This window comes from Drosophila sechellia, chromosome X (genome assembly GCF_004382195.2).
Source record: "Drosophila sechellia strain sech25 chromosome X, ASM438219v1, whole genome shotgun sequence".
NCBI lineage: Eukaryota > Metazoa > Arthropoda > Insecta > Diptera > Drosophilidae > Drosophila > Drosophila sechellia.
This window is the reverse complement of record NC_045954.1, coordinates 14395069-14413971: the sequence shown is the minus strand read 5'-3', so window position 1 is coordinate 14413971 and position 18903 is coordinate 14395069. Positions and strand designations below refer to the sequence as shown.

Genomic DNA, 18903 nt, shown 5'->3' with positions numbered 1-18903 from the left:
GGAGTAGATCCGATTCATATGATTCAAGGCATCATGGATCAGCACATTTACACAGATATCCTGGAAAATGTGATGGCACTATATGCCGAGGATGAAATGTCGTTTTTTGGAAATTTCAACAGGATAACGACCCAAAACACACGAGCAAGAGAGCTCGAAAGTGGTTTGAGCAGAAATCGATCCGAGTAATGAAATGGCCTGCTCAGTCACCCGACTTGAATCCAATCGAAAAACTTTGTGCGGACGTAAAAAAAAGGTTTCTGAAGCCAAACCCAACAATAACGAGGAACTTTGGTTTCATGGGAGATCGAGGATCAAGGATTCATGAAGCAAAATTCCTCAAAAACGGTACCAGGACTTGGTGGACTCCATGCCAAGAGGATGCGCAGCTGTCATTGCCTACAATGGTCACGCAACCAAATATTAATATTCTTTAAACATAGTTCTTAAGATATAATCCATTTGTTGAACTCTTATTTTATTTTTTGATTTAGTTTTAGCAAAATACGAGAAACAGTGCTATTTTTGTTACCGCCTAAATTTGAAGGTTTTTTTTTTGTTTTACCAATTATTTTTAAAATATCCATTAGATCTTTTACCAATTTTATTATTTTGATTGAAAATCATTGTAGTATTTAAGATTAGTTAAAAAAATTATGAAAAAATGTCAGAAAATAGAGAAACGATGGGGCAAACACGAAATGTGCTTATGGTGCTATTATTGTTACCGCAACTGTATGTAAGTAAGCAAATAATTATATTGGCGACCAGCTGGCAAAAAAGTCATACAAGATGAGTTCTAATATTACGTATTTTCCCAAATGAACAAGCTCCCATTATTATTATTAATCGGCAGGTGTTTTTGACTTTTACACAACAATTTATTATATATTTTGTTATTGCATATGAATCACCTTTTAACACCCTTGAAGTTTCAACCTATCTTTCGACACAATTTGCTATGAAATATTTGCTAAAAAAACGGCTTTAAAGTGTAGTTACTAATCGCAAATTAAGCCACGCGCAGTTTTTGTGCGGTATCTCTGGCTATTAGAGTAATAGCCATTAATTATTTGTAAAAACAACAAAAAAGGGAGTTATTAGCCATATTCTAGTCGCTTTTTATGCGTTAAATTTTTGCGCTTAAGCTCTTAATCTTAAGCGTTACTAACAAATTGAAGAAGGGATGCTACTATCTTGCCCATTGCTGTTGGCTCTATGAATACAAACAGGTGACTCCCCACTAAACCATTCAAAGTAGTGCATTAGATATTTGGCGCGCTTTGCGAGTGCGGCCTGTGCCGCAGGGATGGAGAAATGTATCGGTGATGAGAGCGGTGAAAGGGATAGGCGCGATTCCGATACCGATAACGATGGCCAGTCCGACGGCGATGACGCTTCTGCCCGGCGCCTTATAAATACGCAGAGCCGCAGGGTGACGCTTTCATTCTCTCGCAGTGTTTAAAGTGACATGAAAGTGACGACATTGGCGCACTGTAGCAAGTCATGTATCAGCATGTCCAACCAAACAACACAAATCATATTCACGCCAATGGTGAGTTATCGTTATCGTTCGCTAGTTCCGTTAGGTTTTTTTTTCTGTTAAATATTTTGTTTAATTTTTTTTTTTTGCCAATTAGTGATGATTACTCGCATTATGTCCATTTCGAAGCCATCTCGTGGCTTTCTGCGGTGCTAAGTGAGCGGGCAACCAATTGCTCGAGTTGCAGCTTGTGATGGCAGGTGTGCGTGCTTTTTTCGCGTTTCTGCTCCGCTTTTCTACAAACTTTTTTTTCGTGTGAATTTTTGTGTGTGACGCGCATGCGCATGTGCAAAAATAAAAGAATAAATGACTGACCGGCTAACGGTATCCCTGTGTCAGTGTGTGTGTATGTGTGTGTGAGGGCGTGAATGCGCTGGTATGTGCCTGATTGCAGCAGAACAGCTGTTCTAATCAGCCCAATCCGAAATCCAAGTTCAAAAAGGTGCAGCATTAACATTGAAATTGCAGCACATCCGCCCAAAAAGCTAGGCCTCCATTTTTCTCTTGGGAAAATCATTAAAAGTCCCAAAAATTCCCCTTTGAAGAACTTATCAAAGGCAAATGGACACTACATAAAGACTTTTATCCCCAAGACGGACAGTTGTTTTGATAAAAAGAAAGAACACTTAAAAATGCGGCTCTATTGATTGACATTTGCTTATAAAGTCTTTTTTAGTAGGTGTAGCTTAAAAGATTTTCCCATGAAATTGACTTTAGACTTCAGAGGAACATTTGCCAAAATTCCCAACAAATTAAAGATTCGTGCGCTTAAAACAATCGTAAATTTGCTAAATGATTTATGTGAGAACTTAACATATGATTGGAAGTATATTCATTGATTTTTTGGGTGCAATTAATCCATAAACATTCGATAAGATAGTCCAAATATATATAGATATATAAAGATTTGGTTCTGCAGACAGCACTTGTTATTTTTGGGATAAAAGTTGTGATAGAAACCTAATTTAAAGGTTTAGCTGGATTCCGATATATTCAAGTTATACAAATAATAGAATTGTAGATATATTCATGATGATTCCAAAATTCCTTCGCTCCCTTGAAACCTATTGATGCAAATAACTTCTACATATTGGAAACTATATATGTAGATATTGGCAATTACTGTCTCTACGACCTGCGACCCATTTCACTTTCGTTTGAGGTTGTTTACGTTATTGCCCCTATAAGCAATTTTTACGATGGTTAAACTTGGCCACCAGTTCCCCCACGCTTTCCATTGTCAGTTACGCAATCGTTAAAAGCTGCCGAGGGTTGCTTATCAGTGGGTGTCGACTGTAACCCAACCCCTTGGCAATTGTAGGCACATTCATGTTTCCCAGATACAGATACAAAGATAGATAGCCAATTGGCACTCCGATGGCCTTGCAGAGAGCCAGGTGTTGCCTGCCCTTAGGCGCTGCCATGGCATTACTAACACTGGAAGCGGTCTAATAATAGCACCAAAGCCGGCTTTTTCCGTGCGAAGAGAGCTCGGCTTAACCGAGATTCTTTGGCAGCCGGAAGCCCACAAAACCCAAAAGTTGCAGCCAAGCGAGTCAAGGACAAAGTCAAGGCAACGCCGAAAGTGGCATGGTGGTGGTATTCAACACTGCGTGGGTGGGCGGTGTGGTGGCATGTGGGCGGTTTGTTGGTTGGCGTGACTGCATTTTGCACTTGACATAATTTGGCCACGCAATGCGGTGCACTGAAAAAAAAGAGGTGTAGAAAGTGTATTATACGAGCTATAAAATATTTGAAGACAGATAGTTAGATAGTTATTAGGTATATCTTCAAGTCGAATGGAACTTAAATCTATATTTGTATATATATATTTAATTCCCTAAAGAATTGGAGAAGAAACTTATATCGACATTACTTTCATATGAGCTTGCTCGTTACGAATGCTGCAGATATAGAATCTTGAGAGCACATTTAAAATCGCATCTATTAGTTCGCCTGGTCAGCAATTGCGGCACTTGCTCGCTTATTGTCCACAGGCGAAAATAGTTTGCAACTGATGATCGGATGCATTTAGCTAATAATTTAGAACTGTGGTCATTAATCACACTTAGAGAGTGCGGCAAGTTTCCCATTCGTTTTGCTTGTGCAATCGACTGAGTGTGGGGGCAGTTCAGATCCCACCTCCTCAGCACCGCCCACTTGTCGCAGCCGCCCCAAAACTTAGTGGGAAAAAGCAGCCCTCTTTATAGCCATTAATAGGAAAATATCTATTGAATGATTTTATACGACGTAAATGTAAATGTTGTACGTGTCATGTCGGTGACATGAACAATTATTGCCAGAAAGAATACTTATAAATTAATTAGGTTTTTAATGTACAATTATAGTAGTTGGTATCTGATTTAAGTTATTTAGACCCCTTTCATACCTATTTTTTATGTTTTTAGAATGTATCCTGAAATAGAATATTTATTCTATTAACCACTGCATTCCCTTCGAAATCAAATTAGCCAACTTTTTTCCCCACTCAACTAATCCATGTTTTAGCAACGTCGCAGTTAGCTGATTTCATTTGCAGATGGGTAAGAGAGAGAAGGGGGCGGCATCATTTGGGGGCCAGGGCTAAGAATTTCGCCATTGTGTTCACGCATTGTCCTTGGCTTTGTCATTCGAGTGGGTGGTTGGCAGTTGGCAGGTCCTTTGGGCCAGCAGACCCTTTGACGGCCCCCGAAAAGTGCGCTACGTGTTTTCGGCTCGGAATTCCCCAGCTGCCGACAAACTTTTACATCGCTGAAGCGGCGCTCAGGAATCGCAGAACGCGGTGTTGGCAGTGAAAGTTGGTGCGGCGATAACACAGCCTGCGAATTGTTATCAGCGACGGCAGCGAGATGTCCTGGCAAGGACATCATTCAGTGCGCCGGCGCTGCGAGAGCCGAGCTTTTACCGCAGAATACCGGTTTCCCATTTCCCGACTTTTGGCTATTTTTGGCCCAGAGTCGCTGTATATATATATAAATATATCTACATATATATATATCCTTCGTTGTACATATACATATGTATGTATGTACATGAGCAGCTGGCAACGTCACTGCGAGCCGGCTTCCATTGCGTAAGTGCGGGGGCTCCCATAAAAACAGGTGGCCTGTGCCGCCCTGCCACAGGCGAGGGGCGTGCCCCACTGATACAAATGCAAATAGATAGATGGGGCTACATACACCCACATACACACACACACCCACGCAGAAGCGACACGTGGACCGCTTTCGATGGCAGCGTCAGCCTATAAAAATTTCATATACTTGATGAGAAACCCGGCAGAAGTTTGCACAGCGTGTTTGAATCATTAAGCTCCCTTCTATTCGAAGGATAAGCATTTCAAATTAATGTCGTATCCTAAAAATACGATCCTTTTGTAGGCAAAACTGCTTGGGGTCCTCGCCAAAAATCGGAGTCTTAAAAGACTTCTTACTACTTCAGAAAAAAAAAGAATGTTCAGATCTGAGGATTCTGGGTGGTTACTATTAGGAAAAATGAATACTGAAAGTGGAATCGGATCTAGATACTTGTGATTGATATCTAACAGGATCAAATCCCCTCTCCATTTATACATACAAACGAGAGACAGCTGTTAAAGGACTCGCTGGCTTTAAGGGTATGCCCGTGGAAGCGGGTACACAAGTACAAATGGCGGGGTAAAAAGGACGAGCCTCTAAAATTCATAGCCCGCTCGCAAACAAAAAAGTTTCGTGATGTGTATGTTGTGTGTGTGTGTGTGTATTGCTGGTGCTCGTCCTTACAACTGTGTGCGTGTCCTTGCCCAAGCTTACGAATAATTGAATGGCGCCCGAGCAGGGAAAAATGAGTTCAATGCCTCGATGTGCTCAACTTCCTTCTCTTCCCTTCATCCATCTGTCTGGTGCTGTCTTTTGGCTACCCCCTTTTTCTCTCTGTGTAGCCCAACGCCCCTGGCAACAGCTTGAGCAGCCAATTTGTGTATTTCACCAGAAGCATTATGTTTGCGCGAGAAGGGGGTAAAATTTATTCGACTATTTCTGATTTTCAATTCTCATGGACATGTTTCGATGTTTCCACCATGCATAAGAGATAACCGGTTCGAGAATCAAAAGAAACGGAAGCAGGACCGTGTTTTCCACTGCACCTGTTCGATGGATATATTTAGATGGCTTTTCCAATAAATTTTCATACGTACATATATCGACTTTTTAGCAGCATTTCCGCAATGATTTTTCCACCGGTTTTATCTACTGTTCTACAGTGATGTAAATATAGAATATATATACTACTTCAAAGGTTTGCAACTCGTTTCTTTTCAAAGTGTATATGTATTTTGTATCTTTTTTATTTATATCTTACATTCCCAGCTACCCCAAAACGAATAGAATCGAATCGAATCGCCCTTTTAGCCTACTCTCGTGTCGTCCAAATGAATTTATAGCTCTCTGATTATTACGACCGATCATTAGCGTCATCATCGTCGACGTTGGCAGAGCAGTCACCATAACGGCTCGGAGCGTCACGAGTCAATTGAAAATCAATTGGGTTAAATCGATATGCCAACGGAAAATTCAACGACAGCACTAAAAACTCGATGTTCGCAGAAAATAGATGCAATAAGGGTAAAGTTAGCTAAGCCGATTTGCAGTAGATCATCTGCGGGATCACGCGGGAAAAGGGGGAATACCAATATAATGTGACTCAAATGCAGTTCTATAGGGATCTTCCTTCCATATAATAGATACAAAAAAGTGAGAATGGGGTATCTTAAGTTGAACAGGATCACTTTCTTTCTGCTTTCTGCATCTTAAGATTCAGCAAAGTCTTATTGGGTTCGTGTCCATGCTATGAAGACCGAAAGCTTCTGTGTAAACTCTAAAATATAGATTCTTAATGGGATTTTTCTATTCTTAGCTACCAATCTAACATGGCTCTTTGGTACTTTTTTTTGTTAACAGGGTTTCCTGTGGTTTGGCATTTTTCGCTGACCTTGCTTGGTGACAATGTCAAGGTGTTGTTGGCATCACAAATTAACACGCCAATGATTTTTCCGTATGTGTGCGTCACAATTATTGCGGTTAATAATGGCAGAGAGAGAGAGAGAGAGAGAGAGAGAGAGAGAGAGAGAGAGAGTGAGAGCCAACAGTAATAACAGTAACCAGTTGGCTTTAAAGCAGTTGTGCACTGAGAGAAAAGCTACAATGTGTCAGCAAATAGTCCTAAAGATTAAATATTTATATTAACAATATCCAACTGCAATGGGATATTTAGCAGTTATTTTAAGTTGACTTCTTAACAAGACGCCAGAAAGTATGCAACACTTGTATCTCTATATTTTATAATACAAAACGGATGTCAGGTTGTTAAATGAATTTCCCTCTGTGTTTTATTCTGTGCACCACTTTGTGGATATTGCAAATTGGCGACACGCCCTGCTGCCACCCACTGCCACCCACTTGCTTTTAAGTGCACGCCTTGACATTGACTTTGTCGTTCTTCGGCCCAGACAGCCCCACCTCCACCTCCACCACCCCTTTCCCGCCTGCAGCAGCTCCTGGCTTTTAGAAGCTCAATTAACAAAAATCTAAAGAGGGCGAAGGGGGAACGGGAAGACCAACGTTAAACGACAAACGATACATTTCAATTAAGACGGCGAACAGAGCATTTCGACAGCATCCAATAAAACAATATGGAGCAGGGGAGCATGGGTGCCGACCAGGAGATGGCAGAGGTGGGCATGGCTGACGCAAATGGAGCACAGCACATATTGAAATAATAGCATTTCATAAGCGGATTCGGATGTTCATGCGCGGCCTAATAAAGCGAACAAGGTAATGTGTGGCGAAGTTAGCTAAAAACTAGATGTGCAAAAGGTATAAGATATATTAACCTATATAACAAAAGTATCAAAACATCACCACACTATTTGGTATTGTTAATTAACCACACTAACCACTCAAAATCGGCTTATAACCGGTTAATTTGCAATTTGAGTGGCAATAAAAATTAGTCGTAGATTAAGTTTCAATTAGATTTCAACTGGTTCACACCTGATTTATCAGCAGCACTTTCATGGCCTGCGATAAAACCACTAAAGGTGTTGGAAATGAATGAAAAAGAAATGATAATGTAATATTCGTCTATTACCACTCCTCTTTGTGAATTGTGGCGACGTGTAACCGGATGCTCCGTTTATGAGAAGTGGCCAACAGAATTGTGAATTTTGGACATGGACTTGGAACTGGGCGAGGGCCATTGACACTCTTGTCGGGACTTGGAACTCGGGACTCGGGATACGGACACGGGACACGTCTAACGATACAGAATAAATCAATTAAGCGAATGGAGAATGGTTTATTTCGGGAGCATTTGTGGCTCGCGTGTCAGTCGAGGGTTAAGCAAACACTTGTAACCAAGTTCTTTGATTGATTCGTTGCGAATGGAGGGGCTCGGAATGGAAGCCGAGGTTGGTCAATAGTTAGTGTCAAAGGTGAGGCGCGGACATTCAATCAATCCGCATATATTGTGCTCTAATTAGCACAAACGAATTTGCGACACAAGCAGATGGAACTTTTCATGCCTCGTTTAATTAACAGCGCTAACGCGAATAAGTAAACAATTGGTTGCTTTTAAATTTCCACAAGTGCGGCACTCGAATAAATTTTCATTTCATTGAGATGTCAGCTCGGTAAAGACAATGCCGCCAATAAAGAGATCATCATAAATGAAATAAAATATAATATACAACTTTTAACAAAATGTTATTTTGCCAATGGTCTACAATTTCTTTAGATTTTTCCCATTGCCTTATATAGACTGGCTACTTTTGTGTTCGTTGAACTTTCAATCAGGATTAGCAGGGTAGATATGTCCTTGTTCCCCCGACCGATCATTTGGATTTCAAGAATTTCTGACGCGACAACCGCAACAAAATTAACTGAAAATATTTACCAACGACGTCGGCGGCTGAGGAAAATCGGTTTTATTTGGCCGCCGGCCAATTCAGATGCATGAACTTCCCCCGCCGAGCTTTGCATATTTGAAATAATCATTTGCACGTCGAGCAGCTCTTCTTCGACCCAGAAATTTGGCTGACCAGCGCGTGATTATTACTCATATTACTCATTTTAGTGCCGCTGACGTTGGCAATGCGGTTTCCTTTCCACTGGAGTTGCTTTCGCTACACTGAGCAAAAATATCATAGAGCTATGACAAATTAGCTAATATAGACTTAACACCTAATCACCACCTCATTGTTGAAGGTAAACACCTCGTTTCTTAAACAATATTGAGAGGAAATACCAAAATATTTACATTAACTCGTCTATAGATAGAATAAATTCCAAATTCCTTTGAATGTAATCATTTGACTATTTAAGTGAATTTTTTTCTTGCAGTATCTTTGGGATAGCAAGTTGTTTTAGTACTTCTGATAAAGCCATGTATTGCCATTAGATTAATGTTCGTTTAAATGTGTAAATCTAAAGTCATCAGCTCCATAGAAGTATTTTATTTTATGACAAGAAATGATTTATTACTCGCACTGACGTTACGAAAATTTAATTGATTTATTAGTAATCAGTGGGTTATAATTGCTGGCCGATAATGATACTTTATTCTGTTTGCTAGCTAGAAATTTCCCTAGCACGTCAGCCGCTGGTGTTATCTACTCGAATATCTTTGCAGTTTGTTTTTTGCGTTAGAGTGTCTAAATAATTAGCGAACGAAAATCAGCCGACAAGACCAAACAATGTTCGACCCCTGAAAATACCAAGAAATATCGCGAATATCCGCAGTCTACGTGCATCGCTGGTCGTAGGCTGAGTTCGGCCTAATCGAAGTACAGTGGTCACTATACAAGTGCGCTACTATAGATATATAGGGCTAACATTTTGCTAAATGTTCTGTATCAAATGTTTATGGCTTCATAAATCCGTTTCTGTTCTTCATGTTGATTTCTTACATTTGCTAAAGAATTCGCTTTTTTTTGTGACTTAAGCTGAGTTTAAGTTAAGTTAAGTTTGCGATTTCCAAATGCTGGCCGTAGGAATCCTATTGCAGACAGTAAATTGACGTGGCGCTTCAAGTCTGGTGCGTCGAGTTACTGAATCGAAGTCACATTCAATAAAACAGCACAAGGAATTCACTTAACTGCTCGACGACCTCAGAAAGGGGTATTTTGAGTCTGGCTCGTGTTTCGTTTTAATTGACTATTAGGTTCTAATATCGCTGACTGGTTGCCAAGTTGCTGTATTCGCATCTTGATGAAAACTAAACGAGAACATCATTAGCTAAATTAAAGTATATTTGGTAGTCTTTGGGTAGGTTTTTTAATTATAGTTTGTAATATGATTTGTTACAAGTATTTTAAGTTTTGCATTTACTTGTAAATTCATTTCCCCATGGTACCACGTTGCGTGTGAGTAATACAAATATTATTGATACATTGAAACGGAAACGCACTATTGTTCAAGAACCTAATATTCCCCACTATGTTAATATGTCTTCAAATTCATGAATAAACTTAAGTGATCGATTAAGTGAACGATTGGCTAATGTGTTTACTTTTCCCCTCCCTTTGCAAATGTGCAATGTTTACTTGTTGACTGGCTAAGATTTTCAAGTAATGTATCCAATTCACCCATTCTCCGCCTGCCACGCCCCTTTGCCGGGCGATCAACAAAAACAGAAGAAAAAATCCGAAAATGTTCACAAGCCGCGTGACTTTTATGACAGAAAATACATTGAGAAAAAAAATGCGGGGCAAGAAGAAGCTGCAGAGGAGCTGAAAAACGACACAGAGCTTAACGTAGGAATAGTTTATTTATGTTTATGTGGCTATATATACAAAGATTGTGTGTATAGACGTGTATTATTTATTTATATACCCACACTAGAAGTCGAAAGAATAGCACTTAAAATCCTTACCAATCGAATAATATAAAATATATATTGCGAAATGGTATTTCAAAGAAGAAGTTAAGGATTTATAATTCAGTCAATAATTTGTATCTTCAAAATATAAACTACCCACTAAAACAGGGTAAAGTTGCGTATACTTGATATATATCACGTATACGCACTGCTACCCCACAATAATTTCGTTTTTATTTCTCTGGAGATTTGCGAATTTTTCATAAGCGAGAAATTCGATCTGTATAAAAACGAACTAATATTTTAAATTAATTAAATCGATGCTAATTTTTTGGCCCAGTTGCGCGACTGCATACGTAGGCGCTATGGCGTGTGAATCCAAATCTTTGGATACGTATTATATTTATGCTCGTGCAGATAGATATCTATTTGTTCAGCACACTATCTTCGTACATATACGATTTTTAGGGGCACATCCAGTGGCAGAATCAAGCCGAAAAATAGTGGGAGAACTGTGAAACTATGAATGTACATATGTACATACATAGAGTGTTATGTACGTACACGCGCTCGTTGGGCTGATGAAATTTCGACGCCTCGTGGGCGAGAGTTAAAGACCCAGTGACGTTGTAGCCAGACTTCTAATGGGAGTGAGATACATGCAATATATATATAAAATTTCATATATATGCGTATATATATATATGAAAGTGTGGCCAACAAAGTCAGAGCACATGACCATTAATAAGCGGCCAATTGAGGCAAATGAAATGCGCAACCAACAATTAATTGAGAGGAGCCGATGAATGGAGGCGGCCACAGAGAGATGATGCTACTACACTGCAGATTCTGATCGGTGGCGAGAACCTTCTGACGTCGCCGCGAAATTAGCCGACTAATTCAATTTGAAATTTTTATGCAAAGCTATAAATAGCTGGGCGGACCGAAAGATAGTATCTGAGGAGAGAAGATGCCTTCACCTTGACAATTCTATAATCAAAATATAGAACCATACAACCGACCGACGGCGCGAATTGCATAAATCAGTCGGAGGATGGGACTCGTCTACATACATAAGCAGTGTGTCACGTAGTCAGCGTGGAAAACAAAAAAAAAAGACTGCTAAAAAGTCCCAAACAACGCTAAAGAAATCTTAACACATTCTCCTAAAATTGCATTCCTTTAAATTATTATGCTTATCTCTGAAGTGGCGTTAACTTTCATTGATAAAAAGTGACCATTAAAGCTGGTTAAGGCTGGTATTCACTACGCAGAATAATACATTTCATAATAATTTCTTATCACTGTAGCAGGACTTAGTTTCAAACTTCCATTCGGAATTACGTGAGTTTTTGTTGCACTAAGATGGCGATGAAGATTTGAGAGCTTTTCTACACTGATATTTTCGTGATATTACATCCTCCATCGATGTTGTTATCCTCGATAAGTTAGATACACCTAACATATAGTTCCCAAAACTCCCTTAACCTAGAATAATATACTTCAGTGTGTTATTTTATCCTGTTATCAAAAGCATTTACGTCTAGATACCGTTAAGGACGTCCTTCGAACACTATTATTATCCTCGATGAGTGTGATATAAGAGAAGGCCAGCACAAACCAGTCGAACTCATCTCGAATCTCGGACGCAATCTCGTTTGGAGAAAGTGGTTAGTTATTCTCCCAACGCCGGTCGTTTTTCTCGCTTTTCGTCTGTTCGGCTGTTTTTCCGGCGCTCGGCTGCTGCTCGGCTGCCGCTCGTGTGGCGCTCGTGTGGCGAACGAGTACCGCTCGGCGGAAAGCTTTTACCGGGCGGACTATTTGACGCCGCCGCCATTTGGGATGCGAACAGTTGCCTGCGATTCGCCGCCCACTGCGCTACACTTTTTTTTGGTCCGCACTTCTTTCAGAACATTTATATATATACTTAACTATATATATTCTTCATATATATTCGTATTCGCTGAGAGCTGAATTTCGCGGCGAAATAATTTTAGCAACTTGTTATCCGTCCATGCCATGCGCGATAAAATATCACAACTATTTTGCTTGCAAAAGAACGCATGCAAAAATAATTCAACAGATAATAACAGAGGTGTGTGTGGGTGTATATATATATAGTATGTGTGTGTGTGCCACATGTCCATTCATAAACTCTGTCTACACGGCAAAGAAAAACGTGCCCTTCTGGCATCGAAATATTCATATATATGCGAGTGATTCTTTTTTTTCTGGTGCTCCTGCTCTCACGACTTATGCTAATCCCTGTGTTCTGCTCTCTCTTTTTTTGCGATCCTACGCGGTGATGGTGATGTTGATGATCCTGCAGGACATAATGTGCCAACAAAAGCAACGAGCAACGGGACCATGTGCGCCAATGGGTCTCTTGGGACAGAAGGGCCCGAAGCGCCAGAGACCGACTCATCAGGGACCGGGCGGATGCGGAAGCCGCTGGAGAGGAATGGCTCAACGCAGAACCACGCTGTTCACCTCGAGAGAAGGTAACGATCGCCTCAGTGCAACCGGACCAGAATCGTGTACACGAAATGGTCAGGTTGTTGATCGATTGATTCCAAAATTCAGGGGATTCTTATTCTGAGTATTTAAATGTCAAAATGTAGTTTTAAAATTCAATTTTCAATTAGTACATTCATTTTTTTTTGAGACTCAGCAACTACATTTTGAAGTTAATATAGTAAAATACTTCTTATAATTTATTTTATAGCTTGTCAAAATAAATTATAAAAAGATGACAAGCCTCTTGGATTACTTTAATGATGAAAACTTATATAAATGTAATATTTATTATTTTTAAATTGCTGAACAAAAAAACTAAACTTCTCAGTCGAAAGAGAACAAGACAAAGTGCCATTTCTAGCCTTGTTGTAAATAGCAATTGTTTTCAGTGTAGACGTAAACAGTTTCTATTTACTTGGCTAAAAACGCGCTATTCACTTGATTTATTTCTAACACCTTGCTGTCAATTAAGTGATTTACTTAACGTACTCAAAATTAACAAGTACACGGATCTATTTTTGGCATCCATGCGTCAATATTTATCGACTTTTGACTTGAACATGCAGATTTGAGTGATGAAAGCATGTATTTAACTTAAAAAACTACCCCCATAGGCAGTTTTTTAAATTTATTTGATTATTTTATTGAATTTACAATATTATTCATATTTTTTTGTCATTTCAGGCTGGGCCTCTTCAGTGGGGTGGCTTTAATTGTTGGAACTATGATAGGTGAGTGTACAATCCATTCGGTGATGCTTCGCCCCAAACACAATTATCAAAACAAATGCATAAAACATGAGGCAGGAATGTCAAAGTGACAGGAAAAGAGAAAATCCAAAAAACACACGAACACACAATTTTCCACGGATTGTGTCAAATTTGCCGTTCCGTTTTTTTAATACAGCTTTTACTCTGGGAGTCGTTGAAAAATATTGAGGCACAATTTTCATTCGGTTTATTTTCCCTGCCTTTTTTTTTTTCTTTTTTTGGTTCAGATTGGAGGCGCGCATGGCCAAAAATACGTACGCATGAATTTAGCTATATGCACGGCACATAGTACATATACATATATACAGCTTTGGGCCCACCTATATACATATGTATTGTCTGTCTGTGTGGACATATACATATACTTGTATATCCAAGCGGCGTGAGAATGAAAGTGCCATCAGACGGTTGGAGGGGGGCGTGCGGGGGATGGCGTGGATTAAGGCCAATTTCCAGGCATATTTTTAGGGGGCGAAAAGGGCAGCCCTAGAAAAGTGGAGCCCGTACAGCGGTGGGCAATCAAAGTAATATATCTAAGTATAAATGCATATTTAAGTGTTTGGTAAAATAACACAAAGAACAGCTCACATTTGTCCCTAAGTAAACAAGATAGGACAACAAACCGAACATATTCCAATGATAAATTGTACAAGTAAGACACCAAATGGCAGTTATCCCTACAAATTTGGACGCTGCTGTATCTCAAAGCTGGGCTGTATTGAAATACATATTTATGACACGAATGGCGTCTGTTTTCGCTGCTGCACTTTGACCTTAGGCAATGGCGCCAGCTTGTGGCACGCAGCCGAAATTGTTGCACGCCTCTGGGTCGGATATCCAGCCAACTTCATATTTTTCTTTTTACCATCCCGCTCCGCCGGCCTCATACAACTCTGTGTGAGATTCTCTGTAGGAAAAACCACTATTTGCCGGTATTGCGCATTCGCCGCGTGGTCGGAGCTTTCGCCGAAACTTTTGTCCGCCCACCGATGACGTCTGCAACGCCCACTCAAATGGTATATATGTACTATGTGGAGCCCCGCCAGCCGCTCATTAGCATGCGGGAAATCGAATCGATGGGGAAAGTAGGGAAAACAATGTGGGCCCTCAATCAGCTGTTTCCCCGAAGCGCAGCTGTGGCAGCATTTTACTTATATACGCATATATCTATATTCCCTACATATATCTATATCTATATCTATATCTCCTCCCTTTTGTCTATCTGCAGGGTCTGGAATTTTTGTGTCACCCTCCGGTTTACTGGTTCGCACTGGTTCCGTTGGAGTTAGCTTTATAATCTGGCTTGCCTGTGGTGTGCTCTCTCTGCTGGGTAAGTAGTCAATAGAATCATCCAATCCTCTGGCTATTATTCGACTATTCCCCCCCACCCTCCAATCTGCGCCACGTGCAACTGACCCACTTAACGACGCCAAGTGGCCAAGTCCCAAAATTCGACCCTGCACTCTCGTTACAACTTGTTGCACGGCTGGCGAGGAGCCAAACTTTCGCAGAATCTCACGCCTTCCAATCTCGTGCACCATACACTCGAAGAAAGTGCATTCTAGTCTTAAAATCATAAAAAGAAAATATATAGATCTATTCATTTCTATGATTACCAATGATAATCATCTTAGTGGTTAGATTGTATTCTTGATTGGCTGTGGTGAAATGTAAGATACCTATGTATCTATTTAAATAATAGCAACTTAATAACAATGAGCCTCATCCTTATAGATGTTCATCCTTTATAACTATCTAATTATGTTTTATTGCCCAATTTCAGGCGCTCTGGCATACGCTGAACTTGGCACGATGAACACGTCGTCGGGTGCGGAATGGGCCTACTTTATGGATGCCTATGGACCGGCGCCGGCGTTTCTGTTCTCATGGGTATCGACTTTGGTGTTGAAGCCATCTCAAATGGCTATAATATGCTTATCATTTGCACAGTACGCCGTTGAGGCCTTTGTGACGGAATGCGATCCGCCCAGGGGCGTGGTCAAGATGGTCGCCCTGGTGGCAATTGGTAAGAAGGGTTAACATTGGAAGGGGATCACTACCAGAACTATCAGGCAAATAACATTTCATCTGGTATTGATCCCTATAACCAACATACATAACATACCAATGCGCTCTACTAATGATGCACCCTCCACTGTACAGTGATGATCCTGTTCGTGAACTGCTACAGCGTCAACCTGGGAATGACCGTGCAGAACGTGTTCACCGCCGCCAAACTGGTGGCCGTGGTGGTCGTCATCTGCGGCGGAGCCTGGAAACTGATGCAGGGCAACACGCAGCACCTGTCGAATGCATTTAATGGCCCAATGCCCAATGTGGGCGCCATCGCCACGGCCTTCTACACGGGTCTGTGGGCCTACGATGGCTGGAACAACCTGAACTACGTAACCGAGGAGATCAAGAATCCCAGCAAGAATCTGCCGCGCTCGATTATTATCGGCATACCGCTGGTCACGCTCTGCTATGCGCTGATCAACATCTCCTACCTGGCGGCCATGTCGCCGCAGGAGATGATCGAGTCGGAGGCGGTGGCCGTCACCTTCGGAAACCGCATCTTGGGCGCGCTCGCCTGGCTGATGCCACTCAGCGTCACCATCAGCACCTTTGGCAGCGCCAATGGAACGCTCTTCGCAGCTGGGCGGTAAGGATTATTGACTTGAAGCTCAAAAGGAAGACCTTAGAACTCCTTAACCATATGTGATGGGAACACCATTATAATCCATGATCTGTTCTACTGCCATTGCAGTCTGTGCTTTGCGGCCAGTCGAGAGGGTCATCTGCTGGATATCCTCTCCTATGTCCATGTGCGTCGTCTCACACCTGCTCCGGGGCTGATATTCCACGTAAGTATCTAAAACTTGGCCCAATATTTACTTAGCTTACCCCGGATTGCTTCATGATTGCCATATATTCCCCTCTTTATATATTTACTACCGCCAATCCATTTGTTATCCGCATTATTAGTTGACAAACCCTGTGAATGCCCATGTATCGATCCGATCCTCGTTCTAAACTCCCCTCTTTCTCTGTATCTTTCTCTGTGCGTACTTATCCCCGTCTCCAGTCGCTGATTGCCTCGGCAATGGTGCTCCATGGCACAATTGATTCGCTGATTGATTTCTTCAGCTTCACCGCCTGGATATTCTACGGCGGAGCGATGCTGGCCCTGATCGTGATGCGCTACACCAAACCCAACTATCCTCGGCCCTACAAGGTGCCGATCATCATTCCCGTTGTGGTCTTGGTCATCTCCGTGTATCTCGTGGCGGCACCCATATTCGAGACCCCGCGCGTTGAGTATCTCTATGCCCTGCTCTTCATATTCGCGGGCCTGATCTTCTATGTGCCGTTCGTCAAGCTCGGAATGACGCCGAGGTTTATGAGTGAGTAAACTACAAAATATCATATATGAAATACAATTCTTAACGCTAACGTTCTTCCCCCTGCAGACAAGGTGACGCTATTCTTCCAGCTGCTGCTGGAGGTGGTGCCCACCTCATCGATGGCCATGTTCGAGTGAAGGGGATCCCCGGCAAGTGCTCAAGATTTCAAAAGGGAGGCCAACAAGCTCGGAGAGCGAGAAGCAAATACATTCACTTAATTACTATACAAGCAAGGATATGATATATAAGGAGTGCAGCTTAGACAGGATGCAAAACGGGGTTGAGAGTGTTGTTAGGAGCAACCTATATTGATATACTGACGTTGTCGTTGACAAAGTAGTGCTAGAGTAACAAAAACTATTTGAAATAGTCTTTTTATGCTATGAGCTGGTTATATTCAAGGATTATATGTGAATATACAGATATTTAGTGTGGATACATAGATTTGTATCCTTATGTAGCGCGCATAGGCCAAGTTGCATAGTCGATACGTACGTACGTTTATACAAAACAAAGCAAATCTATATATACATATATTTTTGTGTTATATTAATTAAAGTTCAAGACAAATGACAGAAACAACTAAAAAGAAAACACACACCCACACACCTAAATAGTCGAATATATATATCATTGCCAAGCGGCTCGAAGTGCAGGCCCCATAAATAATACCTATGTACATACGTATTATCTGGGCATGATGGTTCTTAAGGTTTGAGTACAGTGCCGCCAGGAATCGATGACACCACCAATCCGTACAGTGCCCACCAAAGTCAACACTCGCCGCAGAGCTTCGTGTTATCCTTGTTTGTTCTCATTTTGGATTTTCCGCTGGCGTTATTTACCCACAATATATATAGATATATATATATATATATATACGAGTTAGCCCCGATCTAGAGATCGGCTGGAATAGCAATATTTATATATGTACGAGTATATGTGTGTGATGGAGGATGATCATAGTTATGATAATAATGCAAAAGCCACATGGCAAGGAAAGAAAGAGGACAAATGCTTAAATACAAACATCCCAACTGAATGTTTCTAACCTTGTGCGACTAGAGCGCCACCTGGCGGTCGGGGATCGCGTGTGGAATTCGTAGGACTGCAAATAGGCATTAAAGATTTGTAATTGATACCAAAAGTAGGGTAAAGAAAACAAACACTAAGAAAATTCAAACAAAAAAATAGAAAAAACCAAATAAAAATAAAAGAAAGAGAAGCAAACGTAAATACTACTATGGATACTTGTTAAATACATTTTTTTGCGACTTGTGTCTGCTTTGACAAATCGTTGCAACCAAAACTAGAACTAGATTTAGAGAGACGGTTATACATTAATTATTATTAAAATGCCATTTTTTTTCTTTAAATTAGTTTTCTGTTATTCGTGAAGGACTCGACCGTCGCACACGAGTTAGAAAAAGACAGCAGGTGCAGGTGCCGTCTCGCTCGCAAACAAAATACAAGAATTTCGAAGTTTTTTAATGACATATTTCCCGTTTTTGAATTTCTTGCTATGCTTCTCAATTGTCTGAACCGATATACAAAACATTTATATCTTTACCTATTTATAGGCGTACTACAGAACTTACCCACACATAAATATATATTTATATAATTTGTTAAGTTTATAAATTTTATAATTTTATTACCAACTATTTACAATGAACTAAACGGAAACCAGAGCAAATCGAAAAGAAAATCTATCTATACATGTACCTACCACCTAATAACAAAAGAATTGTATTATGTAAACCGGAAATTGACGAAATAAAGTTTTTGAAACACATGCCTCTTTTATCAAGTTAGT

The 18903-nt window shown here is 40.7% G+C and overlaps 1 protein-coding gene and 1 long non-coding RNA gene across 6 annotated transcripts; one reads left to right on the top strand and one right to left on the bottom strand.

Moving 5' to 3' along the window:
- Nucleotides 1-1448: 1448 nt before the first annotated feature.
- On the top strand, nucleotides 1449-18882 carry LOC6618545 (b(0,+)-type amino acid transporter 1). Of its 4 annotated transcripts, XM_032724941.1 has the most exons (10): nucleotides 12255-12491; nucleotides 12726-12897; nucleotides 13598-13644; nucleotides 14912-15013; nucleotides 15467-15573; nucleotides 15634-15709; nucleotides 15847-16345; nucleotides 16451-16547; nucleotides 16769-17087; nucleotides 17154-18882. In XM_032724941.1, exons 1-10 carry the CDS (start codon nucleotides 12416-12418, stop codon nucleotides 17222-17224), a joined length of 1566 nt encoding a protein of 521 aa, XP_032580832.1. In that variant the 5' UTR covers nucleotides 12255-12415; the 3' UTR covers nucleotides 17225-18882. The 4 variants fall into 4 exon arrangements, with proteins under 4 accessions (XP_032580833.1, XP_032580831.1, XP_032580832.1 ...); XM_032724940.1 differs by lacking the exon at nucleotides 12255-12491 and adding an exon at nucleotides 1450-1555 and having other exon boundaries at nucleotides 15467-15709; XM_002042769.2 differs by having other exon boundaries at nucleotides 15467-15709.
- Nucleotides 11564-12050, bottom strand: LOC116802031. 2 transcript variants are annotated; one of them, XR_004362427.1, is made up of 2 exons: nucleotides 11938-12050; nucleotides 11564-11884 (listed from the first exon to the last, which is right to left on the bottom strand). It is a non-coding gene; the product is annotated as an uncharacterized LOC116802031 (long non-coding RNA). The 2 variants fall into 2 exon arrangements; XR_004362426.1 differs by having other exon boundaries at nucleotides 11948-12050.
- Nucleotides 18883-18903: the final 21 nt, after the last annotated feature.